The sequence below is a fragment of the Pelodiscus sinensis genome, chromosome 6 (assembly GCF_049634645.1).
Source record: "Pelodiscus sinensis isolate JC-2024 chromosome 6, ASM4963464v1, whole genome shotgun sequence".
Classification (NCBI taxonomy): Eukaryota; Metazoa; Chordata; order Testudines; family Trionychidae; genus Pelodiscus; species Pelodiscus sinensis.
Genome location: NC_134716.1, coordinates 9,074,120 through 9,097,189, shown reverse-complemented (window position 1 = coordinate 9,097,189; position 23,070 = coordinate 9,074,120). Strand labels below are relative to the sequence as shown.

The following is a 23,070-nucleotide window of genomic DNA, read 5'->3' as shown; positions in this document are numbered from 1 at the left end:
TGAAGTAGAACTCCTACAAGTTTAAAACTGTTCTATTACTTCCCTTTTGTAAGCACATTAATAAATCTATCTAATTTATTGAACTTTCCTATTAGTGTAATTTATGAAAAATGACTTTGCCCGAACAATGACAGGCCTCACCTGCTAGTTAAAAATATTTCTGCTGTCACAGAGTTGTGTGATGTATAAGCATGAAAGAATTTATGCTTCAAAATATGGTTTAGGTGAAATTGAAATTTTAATATTAGTTTCCTTATACAGGCAGTCCCCGGGTTACGTACAAGATAGGGACTGTAGGTTTGTTCTTAAGTTGAATTTGTATGTAAGTCGGAACTGGTACATATTGTAGGGGAAACTCTAGCCAAACATTTCTCCAGAGCTCAGTTTTATTCTCCCACACCTCACTTCCCTCAGTCCTTTATTCTCAAGCTGAGGTGTCTGCTGAGAAAAGCCGCTCTGCGTCTCCCTGGTCTGCTGGAGGGTGAGGGGGGACGCACTAGCTTCGCGTCTCCCTTGTCTGCTGGGGGGAAGCAGCTAGTGCGGGGTTGCCTCACCCCGTTTGTAAGTAGGGATCCGATGTAAGTCGGATCCATGTAACCCGGGGACTGCCTGTATATTTTTATTGATATTTGTCATATTTCATGTACAGAGAGCTTATAGTTTAGCTACATTATCATAAGTGATAAATCCTATTTTTTCAATTTTCTATAACTTTTACAAAAATTCATGACAATATCTTAACTTAGAAACATCTCAAAACTTACCTAACCAATCGGACCATGCTTTCTGCCCATATGCTCTAGCTATCTATTTGTAAAGCTCCTCTCACCATAGCATTGAAGTAGTATATCTCACTGAATAAACAAACCAAACAGAATTAAATGACAATCCGAAATGCAATAATCAAGGCTAATCGGCTACAGTCTTTCAGAGTGGCTTTGGCCAGCAGCATAAAGATATTACCCACTAACTGTTTGTGGCTGGGGAAGTTGAGATGCAATTTAGGGTACTTTTACATCAACAATTCACAGATTGCTTGGCATATGCGTAAATTATATACACGATGGCTCACTGGGCTATAAAGGTTTAGCTGGAGTTTGGGATGATGGCTCCATTACTCCTGAGCGACAAATCTGCCAATGAGTTATGTGGGTCACTGCAAATACGCCCTCTTGAATTTGCCATGTGCATTACAAAACAAACAAACTGTTTTAGGAATGTTTTAGTGAGTTCTTAAACATGCTATTAAAGGCATTTTTATATCCCTTTGTGTATAAAGCTGGATGCCTTAGTTACCAGGAGTCCAACTATGCAAGTTAAAGGCACATATGCAATTCATTTTTGATTGACTGCAGTTTATCACAAGCTTCCATAATTTATCACGATTATTCCCTTCCTGAGCCCCCAAACTTCTGCCCTGACTCTTGCACACACACACACACACACACACACACACACACACACACACACACACCACCCACTGCCAGATCTCTGCCCTGAAGGACCTGAGCAGTGCTGGGTAAGTCTTCTAGTATTATATAGTTCATGATAATTTTATACATGCTTGTACACATACGTGAGTGTAAAATACCTACATAGATACTATGCCCTTCTGCAAACAGCAAAAAAGAAAAATGGAGTATGTCTACACTGCATGGCTATTTTGGGATACCAGAGGTATCCCAAAATGGCTACCCCCCCATCTTAACAAGCTACCTGTTATTTCAAAATATTTTTCGAAATAACTGGCACGCTATTTCAGCATCCCTATAACCCTCATTTCATGAGGATTGAGGGATGTCTCAAAATAGAGCTAGATATGTAGCCGTGTTAGTCTGGTGTAGCTGAAACAAAATACAGGACTATGTAGCACTTTAAAGACTAACAAGATGGTTTATTAGATGATGAGCTTTCGTGGGCCAGACCCACTTCCTCAGATCAAATGGTGGAAGAAAATAGTCACAACCATATATATCAAAGGATACAATTTAAAAAAATGAACACATATGAAAAGGACAAATCACATTTCAGAACAGAAGGGGGATGTGGGGGGGGGGAATGTGAGCTAATGGTATTAGAGGTGGGGAGAGTGGGATGTCTGTGAGCTAATGGTATTAGAGGTGATAATTGGGGAAGCTATCTTTGTAATGGGTAAGGTAGTTAGTGTCTTTGTTGAGACCAACACGTAGAGTGTCGAATTTTAGCATGAATGACAGTTCAGAGGATTCCCTTTCAAGTGCAGATTTAAAAGGCTTTTGAAGCAGGATGCAGGTAATTAAGTCATTGAGACAGTATCCTTTCTGGTTGAAATGGCAAGAAACTGTTGGCAAGAAATGGCCAGAAATGGCAAGAAATGGCCCTTCGATACGACCGCATCTGCTCTAATCCCACTGTCAGAGACCAGAAACTTCAGGATCTCTACCAAGCATTTATAAACCTCAACTACCCACCCGGAAAAATAAGAAAGCAAATTGAAAGAGCGAATACCTAGAAACCATCTACATAGTCCTGTATTTTGTTTCAAAATAGAGCATTATTTTGAAATTTGGTGCTGTGCAGAGGTGCCAAATTTCAAAATAAGCTTTTTTGAAATCGAGTCGAAATAAGATACACAATTTGCGTAGCTCAAATTGCGCATCTTATTTCAAATTGAGGGTGCTGCGTAGATGCACCCAGGATGAATAAGGAAGGAGACATGAAAGAGAGAAAGTCAAGGGAGGAGCTTTCCTTTGCAGACATGACCAGAGGACTACATGTTAATAGATGTTTCAGACACAGGTCAGCTTCTCTTCTCTACATTGCCTTCAATAATAATGGAGATTGCCTATTTCCTGGAACTAGAAGGGACCTTGAAAGGTCATCAAGTCCAGTCCCCTGCCTTCACAGCAGGACCAAGTACCACCCCTGATGAATTTTTGCCCCAAATCCCTAAATGGCCTCCACAAGGATTGAACTCACAACTCTGGGTTTAGCAGGCCAATGCTCAAACCACTGAGCTATCCCTCCCCTCTTTACTGTATAGAGTGCGCTCCTGCACAGTGAGGTGTTCATGTCACTAACACACTGACCAATAAGAAGTAGAGAGCTGTGGCAGTTCCTGTAGATGTTCTGGAAAGTAAATTCAACCTTAATCGTTCCTCTGCCTGCTCTCTCCCTTCACAGGCATTATAAGCCCAGCAGCCATTTTGCACGTTAGCCTCTCAACAGCAAGGTAAAAATAATGGCAGAGAGATATAATCAGAAGAGTTCTTAAGATGTATTATAAGCTAATTGGAGGACTCCTTATCCGCCACCCAGGCAACCCTGCCCTCGCAAATTCATAATTGGAATAAATACCTGACTGATAGCAAGTAGTAACAGAACAGTAGTTTTGCACGAGTGCAGGATTAGGTTCCCTGTCCTTGGATCTGTAAGTGGGCTTTCAGGCAGGCATTTTCCCATTGCTCAAGAAGATTAATAGCAATTGCTGCAATTCCTGCTGGGGAATAAAAGCACCTTATCAGCTAAACGTTGTATTTCTGCCATTTTAAGTGCTGGCACGTGTGGCTGGGTTTATTCGCTCCTCTCTCCTCCTCAGACATCTTTGAAAATTGTAATTAGATATAGATATAAAAATGTGTAAACTTATTAGGGATTTTGATTGGCAGCAAACATAGGACCAAATCCCGCCTTCCCAGATCTGTACAGATAGCTGTCACCAAAGTCCTCTGTGTGTATCTGAGGCTGTGTCTAGACTACATGGCTCCATCGATGGAGCCATGTAGATGAGGGTTATAGGCAAAGGGAAATGAAGCGGCGATTTAAATAATCGCTGCTTCATTTAAATTTACATGGCTTCCCCGTTATTCCTCGTGGGATGAGGTTTACCGGGGCTGCCGACAAAGGGCTTTGATGTCGGCAGGGGAGCGTCCAGACTAGCGCGCTGAGCCGACAAACAGCTGATCAGCTGTTTGTCGGCTCAGCGCGGCAGCCATGCAAATTTAAATGAAGCGGCGATTATTTAAATCGCCGCTTCATTTCCCTTTGCCCAATAAATAAATCTACATGGCTCCGTCGACGGAGATGCCAGGTGCCCCAGAGAGAATGAACAAAACAGGTATTCATCAGTGATCCCTCCTCCGTCACGCATTCCCAGCTCCTGACAAACAAAGGCTAAAGACACTGTTCCTATCCATTCTGGCTAATAAGCATTGGTGGACCTATCCTCCATGAATGTATCTAGTTCTTTTTTGAACCCTGTTGAAGTTCTGTTTTTCACAACATCTTCTGCCAAGGAGTTCCAGAGGTTGGCTGTGCATTGCATGAAGATATACTTTCTTTTGTTTCAGAGAAGTAGCTGTGTTAGTCTGGATCTGAAAAAAAAAATAATAACGAGAAATCCTGTGGCACCTTAGGGTATGTCTACACTACAGCATTTTTTCAAAATATCTTATTTCGAAATAGTTAATTCAAAATAAGTTATTTTGAAATAACACGTCTATACACAAAATGCATTTCGAAATAGCTTTTTGCTATTTCGAAATAGCACGTCCCCACACTAAGTGGATGCTGAATCGCATTTAAGGCTGACCAGAACCAGGTCCAGCAGGGCATCAGGTCAGGAGTTACTTTGTGTGGCTGCTGCCTGAGGCTACCTGAGACCTGTGCTTAAAGGGACCCCTCCTGGACAGCCGGTTCTCAGCTTTCCCTGCTTGCTTGCCTACCTCGATGAGGGACAGCAAAGCATTTTGCTTCTGTGTGCTCTGGTCACCCTCACTCGGGACACCACAGCACTCTGCAACATGGAGCCAGAGCTGCCCCTGGGCACTCTGGTGCTTCTCTGGGATGCGTTGCTGTGAGCCTGGCTGCACTGTCTGCAGGCTGCCATCTGGAAGGTCCATCCAGGAAGCTGTCAGTATCCAGGAGGCCCTGTGGGAGAGCTTCTACCCTGAGGAGCACTAAGAGCCTCCCTGGTGTGCCCCACTCGGGGCTTGTGCCTCATTCCTCCCTCACGTCCTTCCACTTACCCCTCCCTAACCTCCCTTCCTGATGTCAAATAAAATACACGTATTTTCATGAACACAAACTCTCTTTATTTAACAAAACTGGGGGGAAGGGAGATGAAACTCTGGTGAGACTGGGGAAAGGAGGGCGGGAGAGGAGAGGCGAGAGGGTGGGAGAGGGGAGAGGGAAACCTGGGAGGAGGGAGCTAGACAGGGGAAGCAAGGGGAAGAAGGGGGAGGAGAAGCTCAGGGCTCAGGGTTGGGGGGTCTCGGCAGACCAACTTGATTTTCATGTGAACCTGCTCCTAGGTTCTCATGTGCCTTGGTGGCCAGGCTGGCAGCTATCCTGACATAGACGGCTGCGTTCCTCTGTCTAGTGCAGAGATCATGGACCTTGGGGGCATCCCCCCCAAACCTGAATAAGGTCCATGATCTCCACCCTAGACCAGGAAGGCACCCGCCTTCTCCGGGCCCTGGCAGGCTCCTGGGAGCTGGCAGACTGCTCCTGGGGAGCGGTAGAGGGCTGGCTGCCAGTGGTTTGCTGGCTCATATTTTGGGGCCACTGGGTCAGGGGCAGTGACTGCTGGCTCTGAGCTGGCAGGCTTAGTGCTGGCACAGGCACTGTGGCCAGAGTCAACCCCTTTAAGGGCTCCGGGGAGGGGGGAGGGAGAGGAGTGTTCTTGGTTGGGGCTGGAGTGGCCACCAGGGTACCCTGGGAAGGCTGGAGGCCCCCTATTTCGATATAAGTGTCTACACAGCACTTATTTCGAAATAACTATTTCGATTTTGGCGTTATTTCTCGTGGAATGAGGTTTACCAAATTCAAAATAAGCACTCTGCTATTTTGAATTAATTTCAAAATAGCGGTTTGGCTGTGTAGACGCTAGTAAAGTTATTTCGAAATAACTTTGCTTTGTAGACCTACCCTTATAGACTAACAGATTTATTGGAGCATAAACTTTCATGGGCAAAGACCCACTTCCTTTTGTTTGTTTTAAACCTGCTGTCTATTAATTTCATTTGGTGACCCTGAGTTCTTATGTTATGAGAACAAGTAAATAACTTTTCCTAATTCACTTTCTCCCCACCAGTCATGATTTTATAGACCTCTATCATATCCCCCTTTAGTGTCCTCTTTTCTAAGATGAAAAGTCGCAATATTTTTAATCTCTCTTCATACGGCAGCCATTCCAAATGCCTAAATATTTTTCTTGCCTTTTTGGAACTTTATCCAACGCCAAGATATCTTTTTTGAATGAGGCAACCACATTTGTATGCAGTATTCAAGATGTGGGCGTACCATGGATTTATACAGAGGCACTAGGATATTCTCTATTACTTTTTTAATGATTCCTCACATTCTGTTTGCTTTTTTGACTGATGTTGCACATTTTCATTTAAATAAACAACCACTGCATTAAAGAAGAAAACAAGTAGAATATGAAAGCTTTTTATGAAATCATGCAGAAACGAATGTTTTTCTTGCAAAATAGTCATTGTAGATAGTAGGAGTTGTGCAATATCTGAAATTTTCTATTCCCTGAACCAGCTGAAAAACTAATCCCTTGCCTGCTCACCCAATTATTTATAACAGCATAAAAATGTCCTCTGTTCTGTTTTGTTGCTTTCAAGTAGGCACAATGGAAGTATGAAGAATTGTTAGGATTTTTCTTAGCGTGTTTGTCAGCTTTTTATGAGGAACAAGAGAGAGAAACTGATTTTGAGCCTCTCTTGAATAAGTTATTTGTTATATTAATTACTTAATTTTCATCTGACCTTCTATATTTTTATAGGGTTCCTTGTGTGTTTGGCATCTGAGTTTTAGACAAGATAGCACCCTAATGCAAAATAAATTAAAATAAAAGGAGCAATGAAAATATTACCTACCTGTGGTCACAATCAGATTTATTGCATCGTAATTTGATCTATAGGAAACAGAACATTCAAACTGCCCTTTTAAATCACTATTTCTTAAGCATGAAGACAAAATGTAGGAGCTTATTTCTCTACTCCTAATTATGTAGAAAATACACTTTATCAGTATTTGGATGTCTTTCCCTAGGCCTGATTGCATAGGGCCTGATCTTGTAACTGAATCTTTATGTGAAGATCCATGCATCCCAGTCACCGATGTAATAGGAGTGCTGTGTGAATGGAGAAGCCCTGCCATTGAGTTCAGGATCCGGCTGCATTTGTTGTTCTTTAATTTCATGCACAATAGGTTATGGACTTCTCGGTGTTCCTTATTGAAAGATGTTGATACTGACACACAAGTGCTTCCAATCAAGCTTATAACAGAGTGTTTCCAACTCTTGTGAATTTATCACAAGTCTTGGGAGAGAGGGGGATGCTCAAAGCACCAGCTCCTGGATTCAAGTGATTACATGACAACCTCAACTCCTTTTCAGAAAAGAAATTAAGTTCCTATCTGTTTTAGTTGAGAAGACATTTGTAAAATATGACCCGAGTATACCCTGAGGGCTCTTAGATCAGAAAGCAAAGGAAAAGAACCCAAATGTTATTGTTATTTATTAAAGGTTCCTTGATTTCTAAGCTAATTTCATGTGTTTTTGAGGCCTGACTCCTGGTCTTTGAGCTGTTTGGGTTGGCAATGCTATGGTTTCTACCTGCAACTTAACCAGCTATATAAACATCAGTGGAAGTTAGGAGCCTAAATATCTTCGAGAGCTTTATCTTTAAGGGACTAATACTAGTTAATTAATTAGTTAACACTAATGAGTACAAACGAGTCAGGATTTTCTAGAATGCAGATTATTGAAAAAAATTATTTAGCAAAGGTTCAAAGTTAACTAACCCATGAATGAGGCACCAAAAAAATTATGTACAATTATATTTCTTGGCATTACATTAATGTGCAGAAAAATAAGGAACATGTAACTAAAGCATGATAATAATTTCTGTCCATCTGTACTGTTAGACATTAAGAACAAGATAAAAAACAGCACAATATGAATCTTGGGTTTGATTCTGGCAAAACTGACTTAGGAGGAGAGGCTGAGGGATTTGTGCTTGTTTAGTCTGCAGAAGAGAAGAGTGAGGGGGGATTTGATAGCAGCCTTCAACTTCCTGAAGGGAGGTTCTAAAAAGGATGGAGAGAGGCTGTTCTCAGCAGTGACAGATGGCATAATGAGGAGAAATGGTCTCAAGTTGCAGTAGGGAAATCTAGGTTGGATATTAGGAAAAACTATTTCCCTAAGAAGGTGGTGAAGCACTGGAATGGGTTATCTAGGGAGGTGATAGAATCTCCATTTCTAGAGGTTTTTAAGTCCCGGCTTGACAAGGCCCTGGTTGGGATGATTTAGTTGGGGTCGTGATTTGGGCAGGGGGTTGGTCTCTGTGATCTTCTGAGGTCTCTTCCATCCCTATGATTCTATGAAAACGGTGGTTTAAATGTGAGATTTTTTCTTATTTGTTTGTTTTCCTCTGTATGAACTGCAGGACCGAGTGTAAAGTTATCTAAAAGGAGGAAGAAACAGATTTTAATTGCATTTGATCTTATCTAACAAAACCCAATACACTGATTTTCACAAGATGTAAATTTAACAAAGCACATTCTCTTATGCAAATACAATTCTATCTCCTATGTCAAGAACTGAACTCCAGGCACCTGACAGAGAGGAAAAGAAACGGATATGACAAAAATAGAAAGAACAATTGATGTGATTATACAACAGGGCTACGTCTAGACTGGCATGATTTTCCGGAAATGCTTTTAACGGAAAAGTTTTCCGTTTAAAGCATTTTTGGAAAAGAGTGTCTAGATTGGCACGGACACTTTTCCGCAAAAGCACTTTTTGCAGAAAAGCATCCGTGGCCAATCTAGACGCGCTTTTGTGCAAAAAAGCCCTGATGGCCATTTTCACGATCGGTGCTTTTTTGTGCAAAACAAATCTCGGGACTTTTGCCCGAATGGGAGCAGCATAGTATTTCCGCAAAAAGCACTGATTTCTTACTGTAGGAAGTCAGTGCTTTTGCGGAAATTTAAGCGGCCAGTGTAGACAGCTGGCAAGTTTTTCTGGAAAAGCAGCTGATTTTCCGGAAAAACTGGCCAGTCTAGACACAGCCCAGGTGCAGAATGATCCTTCAACTGAGTCTTACTTCAGCTGGGTTTGCCTGTTTGTCAGGGAGGTCCCATATTAAGTGCCTTTGAATTTCTTCCAACAAGATTTCAGCCTGTGTGTATCCTGAATTGTATAAATCTTCTTGTATTTTGCATCCAGTGAGACAATTTATTACTTTAAAAATTGGTTTGCATCTAAAAACGTCCCTTTCCTCAGTAGTTAGTGTCAGATAAGAGGATAAGGATGACATGTATCAGATCCAGTAAGAAACAGTCCAGGCAACTTAGAGATATGAGATTAGTAAACAGTGAGGCAGCAAAACACATTGCTTGCACATACTATGTTCTCGGTGAGCTAGACCAATAAATAATCCTTGCAATGGAGCTCTGTGTTTTAACCATGTGGTAGGGGATTATACTAAATTGTGACCTCACAATATTACTCTGGAAACCAGATGCTCAGGCGTTCTGGTGGATGCAATATTAAAATATGCCTGGATAGATGAGTCTAAATGAGGACAGAATTTCTACCTATGCGATGCTTTTCTGTGCTAACTGAGAGCAGAATTTTGCCTCAGAGATGTAAGCTCTGAGAGCCCTGTGTGCATGCTGGATTTGGGGGTTTGGCCTGGAGCTGGCTGGTGACTTTATTCAGTGTCTGTGGTTGAAGGAAAGGGTGAGAAGAACTTCTGCTAACTTGTAAGCCACTGGAAACTCAAGTGTAGAGTCCAAAGCCACACATCTTTCGAGATCACCAAAAGCATGCCACATGGTTTCTGCATCCTCTGTGTAGATTTTAGATTAAATGGAAAATAATCGAGTCTGTTAAGCGATGTGTGAGATGATTCTATGTAGTGTTTTTGTTTCTTAAACAGTTGTTTAAAAAATGAACATAAGAACACCCAGACTGGGTCAGACCAAAAATCCATCTAGCCCAGTATCCTGTCTGCCGACAGTGGCCAACGCCAGGTGCCCCAGAGGGAGTGAAGGTATATAAACTGGTTCCTTATTGGGGCCTTTGAGTGCTCTCACATGATAAAACTTAAATAATTGTTATGTACAGGCAGTCCCCAAGTTACGCAGATCCGACTTACGTTGGATCCGCAGTTACGAACGAGGCTTTTCTCGCCCCGGAGGACGGGAGCGGCGGGACGCCCAGATGCGCCGCGGTCCCGCCGCCCGCGTCCTCCGGGGCGAGAAAAGCTGCTCCGCGTCTCCCTGGTCTGCTGGGGGGGGGGGGGGGGGGGCAGCAGACCAGGGAGATGCGGAGCAAAGCCGCGGAGGATGCGGGCGGGACCAGGGTGCGTCTCGGCAGTTGCTCTGCCCCGGGCTTCCTGGAATCAGCCGCTGATCAGTTTCAGCAGCGGCTGACTTGGGGACACCTGGGGTAGAGCTGCTGGGGTGCTGCCGGGTTGGTCCCCGCAGCGCTGAGGTGCAGCGCTGCGGGGACCTACCCGACAGCGCCTCAGCTGCTCTGTCCCAGGCGTCCATATTCAGCCGCTGTTGAAACTGATCAGCAGCTGATTCCAGAAAGCCCAGGGCAGAGCAACTCTGCCTCGGGCTTCCTGTAGTCAGCTGCTGGTCAGTTTCAGCAGCGGCTGAATCTGGACGCCAGTTCCGACTTACATACAAATTCAACTTAAGAACAAACCTACAGTCCCTATCTTGTACGTAACCCGGGGACTGCCTGTATAGTAAGAATTAAATACCATAACTTTTCCCTCATAACATAGCACTTTCTTGTGTAATGACTGTGCATAGAGCTCCTATTCCTATATTTGTACCTCTGCCATATTTATGTAGGCCCAGACCTGTAAACACTTATGCTATGTCTACACTGCCCCCACTTGCACAAAAAAAATGCAAGTGAGGCGAAGTGTGGAATATCACCGTGCCTCGTCTGCATAATTAATGAGGCTCCATTTTTGTGCAAGAGGCTTTTGTGCAAAAAGGAGCTGTAAAAACGGAGCCTCATTAATTATGCAAATGAGGCATGATGATATTCCATGCTTTGCCTCATTTGCATATTTTTTGCACAAGAGGGGGCAGTGTAGACATAGCCCCAAATGCTTAACTTCACACACTCAGTCTATTCTGCTCACTTACAAGAAATTAAGTGCTTGCAAGATCAAGTATCTTAGGCTATAATACTTTAAAGGGATTATTGTCAGAGGAGTGTTGCCTAATGGTGATCCTCTCTTCCTGTCATGCTATTCTTGTACATCTAATTACTGCTGAACAAATAGTTCACAAACAATGATTTATCGAACACATGTAGCTTCTTTATCTGCTCAGGGAGTATTTGAACACAGACCATGATTTCCTCCAATATATTAATTATTCAAAATCTTTCAGCACATTTTTAACTCTGTGGATTGATCACTAAATTCTCTGTGAATTTCTGACATAAACGATCCAAACTGTGTGGATTACTTATGAAAGTTCACACAAATGGCTCTTGTGGGACTCTTGACAGTGTGCATAGGCATGTAAAAAGGGTGTGCTGAATGGTTCTAATACGTTTGTTCTAAAAAGAGAAGTTTTTTACAAAAAGGAATAGGAATGGAATACTTAAAATATATTTTATTTAAAAATGCAATTAAAAAGAGAAATGTTCCTTTATAGGCAAGTCAAATGCATCACCTGATGGTGAATGAAGTTGACTAGAGACAAAGGTGTTGACAGTTCTGCAGAGTGATGGAGCTTGAGCCAATTAGGTATTTCCCTTCCCCCCTCAGGCCTAATTGATCAAATGTGCCCCATTGCTAGGCCAGAGTGGGGTTTGGAAGTTAATGAGCTAATTAGCCCATTAACAGGTAAGTGGGTTTTTTTTTAAAAAAAGCAAAGGAAGGAATTGGGTGTGGGAAAAGGGGAGAGAATGAGAGTAGGCCAATAAATCCTGACAAGGGATGTAATCTGATAAAGACTTGGTCAAAGGTGTGGTAAGTATAAGTGGGGGTCAGGGTGGGAATGAGACACTATAAATAAAGCACCCACCAGTGTTCCCTGTAAGCTGAGTGCTTGGGCAGGCACCCAGGAGAGATTCAAATGCTGTCCAGCTAAGTAGCAGAGCACCCACAACTGGCAGCATGTTTCTATTGGCAGTGTGCAGCTGCACATGCGTTGGTTCACATAACAAAATTTATTCTGCACTTGGATGGTAAAATTAGACGGGGCACTGGTACACACTGATGTTTGCAAGTAAGATGGTGACACCTTAGGGTACGTCTACACTTGCTCCCTAGTTTGAGCTAGGGATGCAAATGTAGGCGACCAAAATTGCTAATGAAGCGGGAATTTAAATATCCTGTGCTTCATTAGCATGATCTCGCCGGCACGTTACTCCGCTCAACAGCTGATTCGAATCAGAAAGTGTGCTCCTGGACACGTTAGTTTGAACCAAACCCCTTGGTTCGAACTAACGTTACTCCTCATAATGTTACTCCATTTTTTGAAGAGTAACGTTAGTTCGAACCAAGGGGTTTGGTTTGAACTAATGCGTCCAGGAGCGCACTTCCTGGTTTAAATGAGCTGTTGAGCAGAGTAACGCACTGGCGAGATCATGCTAATGAAGTGCGGGATATTTAAATCCCCGCTTCATTAGCAATTTCAGGCGCCTACATTTGCATCCCTAGCTCGAACTAGGGAGCAAGTGTAGACATACCCTTAGAGACTAACCAAAATATAGAGAATCATGAGCTTTCAAGGGTTGACCCACTTCATCTGATGAACTGGAATGGAAATAACAAAAACCAATACAGTAAAACTCCAGTGGTCTGGCATCCAATAGTCCGGCACTCCTGATGGTCTGGCACCATCTGGAACCTGGGAGTGCTCCGGGCAGCTGAACAATTGGAGCTGCTCTGCCCCCGGCTTTCCCAATTCAACCATTGCTGAAACTGACCAGCGGCTGACTCAGGAAAGACGGGGGCAGAGCAGCTGGGGTGCTGCCGGGTTGGCCCTGTAGCGTTGCCCCTCGGCGCTGTGATACCAACCCAGCAGCATCCCAGCTGCTCTGCCCCAGATGTCCCCAAGTCAGCCACTGCTGAAACTGCCCAGCGGCTGCTCCGGGCTTCCTCCGTATAGTCCCCCTTCCTAGAGTCCGGCATATCTGTTAATTCGGCACCCCCTGGGTCCTAAAGATGCCGGATTATCGGAAGTTTACTATATATATATATATGTAAAACAGCAGACAAGGTACCTGCCAATTGTAGGAATGAAGCCAATTAAGTGTGCTGGACATGTCTCATACATAGCTTTTGATGTGGAAATGCAGATGTTAAAGGGAGGAGAAATTGGCTTTGTAATTGGCTTTGTAAAGCTCATGATTCTATATATTTTGGTTAGTCTCTAAGGTGCCACAGGACTACTAGTTGGTTTTAAAGTTACAAACTAACATGGCTCCCCCTCTGAGATATCACAGGATTTTGTGCTTATGAAAAGGCAGGAACATGGTTGGTGTCCCCTGTCATGCTAACCTAATATCACTGTTCAAGTAGAGTGAAAGTAAATGAACGAGAAATATTGAAAAGTCCATTATTTTGTTTAATACAGAAATGGGTAGTAGCCCCATTGTCAAGGCTCTGTACCAATGCACATGAGTCAGTGTTAGATACTGTACAGGTACAGAGCTGGTCACAACATTTCAAAATTTGGAGTTTTCACTGAAGAATGTTGAAACATTTTCCTGGATGTTAATAGGAGCTTTTTTTTAATAGTCTAAGCCAGATTCTGTAAATCAGTGAAACTCTGGGACAGTGCATAAAATTAAGCATGGACATAGGTCTTTAAAGAACCTGGGCTTAAATAAACAAGATGGAGAAAGGAAAATAGAGGGGTGAAATGACTGCCTGAGTCTACAGCAGCTCAGAGTTAGACCCAGGTATAGGTCTAATGAAATCCTGGACTCACTGAAGTCAAGGGCAGTATTGCCATTGACCCCACTGAGGGAAGGGTTTTACCCTAAGACTCCTGAGTAGTGCCCTCACCGCTAGACCACCTTACCCCTAAGGGACCTTTTGCTGCTCATTAAATTACATGCAATTTTTGCAAGCAGAATTGATTCTAGGGTGTCAAATATTTGTTATATTATAGTCTTTTGAAGTTTTTATCCAAAATACAGACAAGGCATTTGACACTGGCTCCAGTCCTGCATGGAGTTTCAATTTGCCAGAAGTCCCAAAGTAAACCCAGGTGCAAATGTTTGCAAGGTTGGGGCCCTATCTGAAAAGACTGGCTTCTGAACAAGCGTGGTTGTTTTTGTCATCTCATTTGTATTACAGAAATACCTCAAAGCGCGTTACAAGGAGGAGGGAGAAAAATTGTTCTTCTTGATCCCTGATGACAAGACAAGCAGCAATGGGCTTAAATTGCTTCAAGGGAGGTTTAGGTTGGACATTAGGAAAAACTTGCTGTTGGGGTGGTTAAGCACTAGAATGAATTGCCCAGAGAGGTTGTGGAATCTCCATCACTGGAGATATTTAAGAGCAGGTTGGATAGACATCTATCAAGGATGGTCTAGATCAGGGGTCAGCAACTTACGGCATGCATGTCATAAGTGGGACGCAAGCTCAGCTCCTCCTTCCCCCAGAGCCTGGGCAGCTGCAAGGCCTTGCGCACCAGCTCCGGCTTCCAGGTAAAGAAAGCCCCAACTTATGTCTGCCCCGTGCTCCTGAGAGCTGCTCCAGCTTCTTGCCAGGTCCACAGGACGGCACAGGGACCCTGCACAGAACTGCGGGATTGTGGTCCTGCCCTGCTACACGTGCCGCTGCTGTTCCGCCCACCCCAGCCCTGCCAGCATGCAGGGACCCGCAAGTAATGGGGGCAGGAACAGGCTGCCCTGTCCCCAGAGCCTGGCTGGGACCATCCTGAAGCAACCACCACTGCAGGAGATAGGGAGGGGGGATCTGGGGTGTCGAGGACTGGGGGGCGGGTGATAAGGCAGTGGGGGAGCTGGATGAGAAGGAAGCATTGGGGTGGGGGAATCTGCCCCTGAGAGCTTCCCCAGTTCCTCACCCCCAACATGGGCAGCACACGGACCCTGCACAGAGCCAGGACCGCACCCATACAGCGTGGGGGCCTGGGTCAGGAGAAGCAGGGGCTGGGCTGAGGAGGTGATGGGGGAATTGGGGACTGGGGCATGACGGAGTCAGGCTTAGCAGGTTGAGGGTTTTTGGAGTAGTTTTTTTGCTTCTCACTTGTGTGGTCCCCAACTTATAGTTCCCCACCCCTGTGCCATAAATAAAGAAAACATTGAAACCTTTTCTGTGGGACATACATTGATAATTTAATTAATTAAAAATGCAGTTTGGTAAACTAATGTGAGAAAGCTGAAATGCTTAATCTGTTTCATAATTTAAATTAAACCTTTCTCCCTGGCTGCAGCACTAGCAAAATGGCTCGGGTGTAATTAATGGTGAGTTTCCATTAGCAACTGGTGGTCCGCGGAACAGTTTGCATTGAGCCAGGTGGTTCATGGACCAAAAAGTTTGAGAACCACTTTGCTAGAGGGTGTGGGCTGCCCAGGTGGCGGAGGGGAGAGGAAAAGGCGGGAGAAAGCCGCGTTGGCCCCTGGGCGCCTGGGTCCCTGGCATGAAGGCGAAAGCGCCATGGACTGGATCGCCACGAGACCCTGCCCCCAGCAGGGCCGGACACCCCAGAGTCACCCACCTGCCCCTGCCTCACCCATTTCCCTGATTCCCCCCCAAGCCACCTTGACTCCAGCCAGCAGTGGATTTACGGCAGGGCGAGCGGGCTGGTTGCCCCGGGCCCCGCACTTCCAGAGGCGCCTTGCATGCGCCGTGTCAAGGGGGGAGGGCCTGCAAAATTGTACTGCCCAGGGCCCCGCAGCACTCTCATCCGCCCCGACTCCAGCCCGTGTTTGTAACCTGGCATCACGCTCCCCACAAGATTGGAGCCAGGGGCGGCTTCCTGCGGGAGGTGGGGAAGCCCCGAGGCTCCTCACCGCATCTGGCTTGCGGGGAAGCGTGTGCGCTCTGCTCCTCCCATCCCCACCGGACCAGCCGGAGTGGAGCCCGGGGCCAGAGACCCAGCGGGGCGCGGTGCCGAGAGCCCCTCCCGGGAGAGCGGCCCAGGGCGGGAGGGTTAAATCTTGGGGCGCCACTTCGGAAAGGCCGGGACCCCTGGTCTGGACGGTGCTTGGCTCTGCCGCGAGGGCAGGGGCTGGTTCTCCGGCTCTGTGGGGCGCGGGGGGCGGGGACGGTCACCCCTGCTGCTAGGGGCTGTGCCCAAGGAGCGGGAGCTGGCTGCCCCCCAGCTTACAGCCCAGCCCCTGCTGCCGAGCTGCGCGCAGCGCCGAGCACACGCGAACCTGGCGCCCCCTGCCGGCCGCTCCCCGCCCTGCCGCGGAGCCCGGCGGGCGGGGGCGGAGCCCGGCGGAGGGGGCGGGGCGTGGGGCTGGCTCCCCGGGAGAGCCTCGCTCGCGGCGGCTGCGCTGGATCTTCCGCGTCCGCCCCGGCGCTGCCTGCTCGCGGCGCATTGCAGCGGGCGGGAGCTGCCGCCGCCTGGGCCGCCCACTGCCGCCGAGCGCAGCCATGTCGGCCGGGGGCGGCGGGCTGGGGACCCCCCGCGCCCTGCCCTCCTCCGGGCCCCGGGCGCTGCGGGACATGCCGCACCCGCTGGCCGCCTCCAGCAGCGAGGAGGCGGCCTCCGAGCTCAGCCCCAGCCCGGACCTGCTGCTGCCCCGCAGCTTCGCCGACAAGGTAGGGCCGGCGGGGGGGGGGGCTCGTTTCCCTGCCGCCTGCACCCCCCGGCTCCCCTCCCCACCCCGCCGCGGTGCTAATGACACATCAGCAGCAAGCCCCGGGCTGCTCCGGGCTCGCCCCCGGGCGCCTCCCCCCCCCCAGCCCGGTTCGGCCCGCTCGAGGTGGTGGCATGGACCGGAGCAGCGCGGCTCTTCCCTGGGGCTGCTCGGGGTGTGTGTGTGCACGGGCAGGCTCTTAGCAATGCGCCTCGCTTCTTCAGCGTTAGGCCTGTGTTGCCCATTGTGGCTGCCTTGTAGCGACCTGCCTCTCCAGGTGCAGCCTGGACCCCGGGGAGGGCAGGTGGCCTGATTGCTACCCCTTAGGCTTGTGCATTTGACTGGGAGCCTCTCCTCTGGAGCCTCCTGCCTTGACATTCTCCCTTCTCTCCAGGGTAACATGGACGGCTGGCTGTGCACCCCCTCTCTTTCCAGGCGTGTGGGCGCCTACTACGGTGGTTTAGGTGTCTTGGGAAGTGCTACACTTCTAAATACCTTGTGACTCTCCTCTCTCTCTCTCTCTCTCGAGGGAACTAGAAGCAACACTTACCGCTTTCCTAGGCAGTAAGAGCAGACCTCACGGTATTGAGGTGTTGCTTGTTCTTTCACCCATTCGGTATTTCTTCTTGAGTGTGCACATGTGGGTTTCTGTGTGTGTGTGTGTGTGTGTGTGTTAAATATTGTATAAAGATATCTGGTCAGGTTGGATAGTCACTGCACTCAGGGTAGCTAGCCCCAAATGCCTGAAGCTTTCTCAAAGTATATTTAATTGTCAGTGGGCAACTAAAAGGCCAGGAACCCTGCGGCACTTTGCAGGATCAGAGCTCTGAAGAGGCCCTGCTCTTCATTGACTTGTGCAGGATGGAGATGTGCATCAAAAGGGACCAATCTGCCACCCTTTGTTCTGGAAACTTGGCGGAGGCCCCTAGCTTTGTCTAAATCCACATGAGTGGAGTTTCCCTGCAAGGCAAGACTGAGGTGATCTGGAACTTGGTGCAGATCCTTTTTGCCCGGCCATATGACCATAGCCATGTTTCTCATTGGGGTGGCCAAGGCCTCCCCCATACAAGACGTGTCAGCTGCTGCTACCTTTCCTTGTCTGTGAGGTGCCTTGCTTGGAGCTGGGCTTGCCCACCTGAGCTGAAGATTTGGTGTGGTATCATACTGTGACTGGATCAGCAGGCAAATATTTGACCTGTAAATATCAACATGAGGCTTCATGGCATTCCTTTGAGATGGCATTCCTTTGAGATGATGGAAACTGCCTTGTAGCTTGTTTGGGGGGGGGGGACTAAATATTACTGCCTTGGTGTTTACCTTCAGGTTGTGAGCTAACCTGTTGTCTTTTGCATCCATAAGTGCTGGAGGCTCTGACTGTTCTCAACCGAAGGAATCTGTATGACAGTTACTACAGTGGTACAAACTCGGTGTGCTGCACCAGCACAGCTTACCCTCATATTTTACTGGTGTAAATCCTGCTCTCAGAGATAACTACACTGGTGTGATAGAAATGTAGCCATATTAGTCTGGTGTAGCTGAAACAAAAAAACAGGACTGGTGTGAGTTCCCCTAGTGTAAGCAGGGCCTTAACCTCACTCCTTACAGGAAAGTTTACAATCTGGAGTGCAGGGGGATGCATACTTCTTTTTAGGAGGCAGCTGACTCACTTCTTGGGGAGTGGGGAAGGAGGGAGAGGGCTTTGCTCAACATTAGCCTCAGCTGACTATATACTCCTGGGAAGCAATGCAGGTGAATCCACCTGTGCTGCTGGAGTCATTTGTGTAGGGTGGGGATGAGAGTGCTAGTCACTGAAAATGCTGTGTGTGTTGGAGGAACTAGATGCTCATAGTAACTGGCCTTACTCAGAGCTTATATTTGACTAAAAGATTCGGACACCAAAGCAGTGGAGAGCAGCTGACTCATCTAGCTCTCTACCTCTCCCTAAAGGCTGTATCTTTGGTATAATCTCCCTAATAAAAAGGAACTCCCTGTGCCTAAACTCCCAGTAGGTCAGACAGCGTGGCGCATCTGGAGAAGGATTTGGCAATAAAATCCAGAAGACAGTGAATCTGAGAGCAACTCTTCAGAGTTTTTGCCTTTTCTGTCTAAGATCTCTCTCATCTGTTTAATGTCCACAGGACAGGCAGGGAAAAAAACTCTTCTTCCATTCCCATTTGCAAGATTATAGAGGCTAAAGAAGCAGTATCTCTGTCTCTAATCTTATGGCAGTAGTTTTAAACTGCTTGTGCTGCTAATATCCATTCCCCAGACCTTTCAGTAGATTGAATTTAATGCCTCCCAGCTTGCCCACTGGCCTGAGTTTTGATCTTTAGCTGTGACTTGTTCATCTCCTGGAAAGTTAATTCACTGGCCTGAAAAGTAGTCCTGTTTCTGTAGCCTCCAATAGCTGGGTAGGATGATGCAACTTTGCTGGCATTCTGGGCTAGGGTCCTAGCTCTTTCTGCTGCCCCTCTAACTTCCATCTTTAAATAGAAGTTACATTTATTTGCCTCTTCCTTCACAGGGGGTTGAGAGGGACATAATACTCTGCTCTATATTGAGATCTGGGTTCCTATTTCTCCCTGTTGTAGATAGACACAGCTCCATTGAATTAGTGGGATTATTCTCATATGGCCATTCCTTAAAGCAACATTGTGAAAACACCAATCCTGCCATGTTTGCTGGACAGTACAGAAGATACTTGCATTGCCACTGTTTTGTGTTCCACATGCTCAGAAATGCTGCCTTAAAAGGTAAAGACAGACCCAGTTCCGGTTTCTGGGGGCTGCCAGAACTCTGCTCGCTCTGCCTTTATTTCTCTTTTCCTCCCTTTGGCAGAGTTAAATTAGGACCCACACTGCTCGCAGGAAAGGTTTCTAGTAAATTCATTTCATCGGCAAGTTTCTGGAGAGTCAGTCAATGGTAGCTCATGTACAGTGGGCGCTGGGGTCAAAAGTCAGTTGTGTGATTGAATATGAATTGTGAACTCCTCTGTGCTTGTGATTGGTAGTTAGTAGCAGCCTCCAGGTGCTGTTCTTCACCTGTGACACACATGCAGACAGCACCATCAAACTCTAACAAGCCGCAAGGATTTTGAACGAGGTCTGGGGTGCAGAGTCTACGTGGGGTAGTTAGTGCTACAGTCACTGCAGCCGGTAGCTAGAATACTGAATCCTGCACCCTCAACCCCACTCAAAAATCCCTGCAGCTTTCTTGCTTTCAAACCTTGACTGTGCAGTCTGCAGGGAAAGACATGCTGGAGGAAGACTTCACAAGGAGCTGCAGGAAGCTCCAGGGAAGAAGGGCCAGATGGGTAGGAGATGAGTCCCCCAACTGAACTGGTAAATCTACCAGTCTGGCCCTGGAAAGGGCAGGGGGAGCCCTAGGGGTTTGGGGGGTGAAGCCTCAAGGACTATGGTGAAGGGAGGAATTAGAGAAAAGGGAGACCTCAGGCCAGGGCTGAGCAGAGTGGAAGTTTGTGGGAAGAGGCCCCAGGGATCTGGGACTAAGGGGGGGGGGATTACAGTGTGGGAAGCCCAGGGGCGTCTGCTATGCCCCTTTGCCTCAAAAGTCACCATCTGTCACAGGTCAGAGTGTAATTGGGGGGCTTCCTATGTCTGTCTACTGCCGCAGGAGTAAATAGTCTCTCATCTACATTCAGGCTTGCTTCTTTACTCCCTCTGGCCTTTTGGTCTGTCAGTCCTAAGTCAGAGCCCTCTCTGAGAGCTCTCCTCTCAACATAGCTCTGTTCTCTGAACCTAGCCATGTTTTAATTGCACATTCAGCTCCTGCTGCAGCAAGGTGTGTACATTTTTGGTCACTGGGATTGGTTTCCAGTGTCTCTGGAAGGCCCTCCATTCAAATGTGTTGATTGCATCCCAGAGAGCCAGAGCAGGGGGTGTATGTAGCCTGATCTCCTGCCTCCTAAGGCGAAAGTGAAGAATTCTTTTCTCGCACTGGGTGGTGCTTCCCAGATTTGCCAGTTGCCTGTTTTAAAATGTTAAAGTCTCAGTTAAAGTGCAGACCCCAAGCATAACTCTGATTGCCACCTCTTGCACATTTACCAGGTTCCCCCAAATAGTCTGGACCATATTCTAATACAAAACAGTGTGCAGGTTTGCACTGTTTTCATTAGTCTGCTAGACTTCACCCCAGCAGGCTCCAAGGGGCTCTTACTAAAACTTTATGGCTTTACTTCCAGCAGAGTTACTGCTGTGTAACTGGTTTAGTAGGCTTCAGGTCACATAGATGCAGTACAGTCAGGCACTCTCCCTTAGATCTGTTGCTTTTTACCACGTCTCTGTGAAATTCCTCCACCCTCTGCTTACTGGCTTTTCTTGCCATCCCCCTGAATAATTGTACTACCCACCTCACACCTGAAGGGCAGCTGTAAGACTCTGGCTTAACTTAATTCCTATTGAAACAAAAAGTAAAATTCCCATTGAAATCAATGGGGAACAGAGTCATGCTGATGTGCAGGGAAATTTGTGTATTTTATATTCCACCCCAAGAAATGGAAACTAGTAAAAACTTAGCTATGCCTGCTGTGACAATGACATACGGCAGCAGAAAAAGACCTAGGACTAATCCATGCTGCAGGGTGAGGAAGAAAAGCTGTCCATCTTCTGTGCTTTAAGGGTGAGCAGGTTTACTCTTTCTGGTGTCTTTTTGAATTACCTCTCTCTTCACTTAATACTTTATAGGAGTCCCAACTGTATTGCCTTTTTGCTTGGAAAGGTTAGGGTAGACTGATACTGATCTATCACTTCACAACCGTAGGGACATCTTAGGGCTTCCCCCTTTCCAGAGTGCAAGGACCTGAATGGATGAGATCCAGAAACCACTGTGTATTAGCAGAAACGAGTTCCAGGCTGGTTCTAGTGAAGCAATTCCTAGTTTGGAGGCATTTTTCAAAATGCTGACAACAGTTTATAGAGAGGGTCTAATCTCTCGTGGCTTTCTGGAGGGGTGCTATATCTCACTAGATGAAACTTTCAAAACCTCTTATTTCTCTGATCTTTTTCTCAACTGCTCTAGTCATTTATATACATGTGCATCTTGGAACCACACATCTGCTTTCCAAACGATCACTTCTGTATAGAGGTTTGAGTTAAGAGAACAGTAGAAACTACTGTGACTTCTTGTTTTCAGAAACCTCCTCTTTCCTCCATCGGCCCAGCTAAATGGAGTGGATCCTATCAGGGTTTCCCCTCATTAACTTCCATGATCAGCACCCTTCTTTCACCAGTCTTGCTGCCCACGGTGTGATCTGCATCCTCCTTATCTCACTCCTTGACTGCTGCAATCCCCCCCCCCCCATGGTTGTCACACATCAGATTCTCTCACCTATGATTTAGCTTAAACTCATTTTGTGTATGTTGACTCTTCCAACCTCAATCCCTGCATTGGACCAGGATTTCTAACTCCTCATTTCTTGACCCTCCCACAGTATAGCCCGTTGCATTGTGCACACTGATCTCTTCCCACAAGCAGCTATGCCCCATATTTGTGGAATATTTTTGTGGACTGTGTGTTGTCTAAAATCTAAGAACTGGAAGAATCAACAGGGAGCTCTGCTTTTGCTCTCTTTTTGGACTTTGGTCTTACAAACTAATGGGATGTGGGCATACATTAGTGTGGCATGCTCTTGTTATTCCCTTCTTCCTGTAACAATCACTCCTTTGTTTTCCTACAGCTAATATAGGGTATGATCCTGCAAAACAAGGTATAATTTTTACTTGCTGAATTAAAACAGTAGTAGGATTTTGGCTTTAACCAAGAAGCAGCCTTTTAACCTTATCACAAAAAATCCTAAGTAGATGCTTCTGGTTTGCAATAAGAGTTAATTTAAAAGTACACCTCTATTGGGTGACCCTTAAAAATTTCCTAATAGTCCTATTGCACTTGAAGCTTCCTTTGGATTTTGAGGTTTACGTTTACTCTGTAACAGAGGTAGAAAGATGGGGGTTTCTTTCAGTAATCCATTATACTTTGCCTTTTTCACTCATAGGACATGGGTATGCACTTTCTACAGAATCACTGTTTTTTCTTTTCCCACATACGTAATTGTCTTAAAAAATTAGGTGTAGAAATAACTGTCAATTATCTAAAAGCTGGAGGCTGTGCTGATCATGCATCATCTGACTTGGGTTTCGGGGTGCAAGTTTTTTAGGAGATTGGCTTTAATGTCAGAGCTGTTGCATAATAAAGTCATAAAAGTTTGGCAGTGGTGATGTGGAAAAGATTAT

The 23,070-nt window shown here is 46.3% G+C and overlaps 1 protein-coding gene across 2 annotated transcripts in view; it reads left to right on the top strand.

Moving 5' to 3' along the window:
• The first annotated feature begins 16,495 nt into the window (after positions 1 to 16,495).
• Positions 16,496 to 23,070, top strand: part of SNX30 (sorting nexin family member 30) — a 64,323-nt gene continuing 57,748 nt past the window's right edge. Inside the window, exon 1 of one of the 2 annotated variants that reach the window (XM_075931407.1) lies at positions 16,496 to 16,784. In XM_075931407.1, the coding sequence (XP_075787522.1) occupies positions 16,617 to 16,784 (168 nt within the window). In that variant the 5' untranslated portion in view covers positions 16,496 to 16,616. The remainder of the gene's footprint in view (positions 16,785 to 23,070) is intronic. The other variant, XM_075931406.1, reaches the window with a different exon arrangement.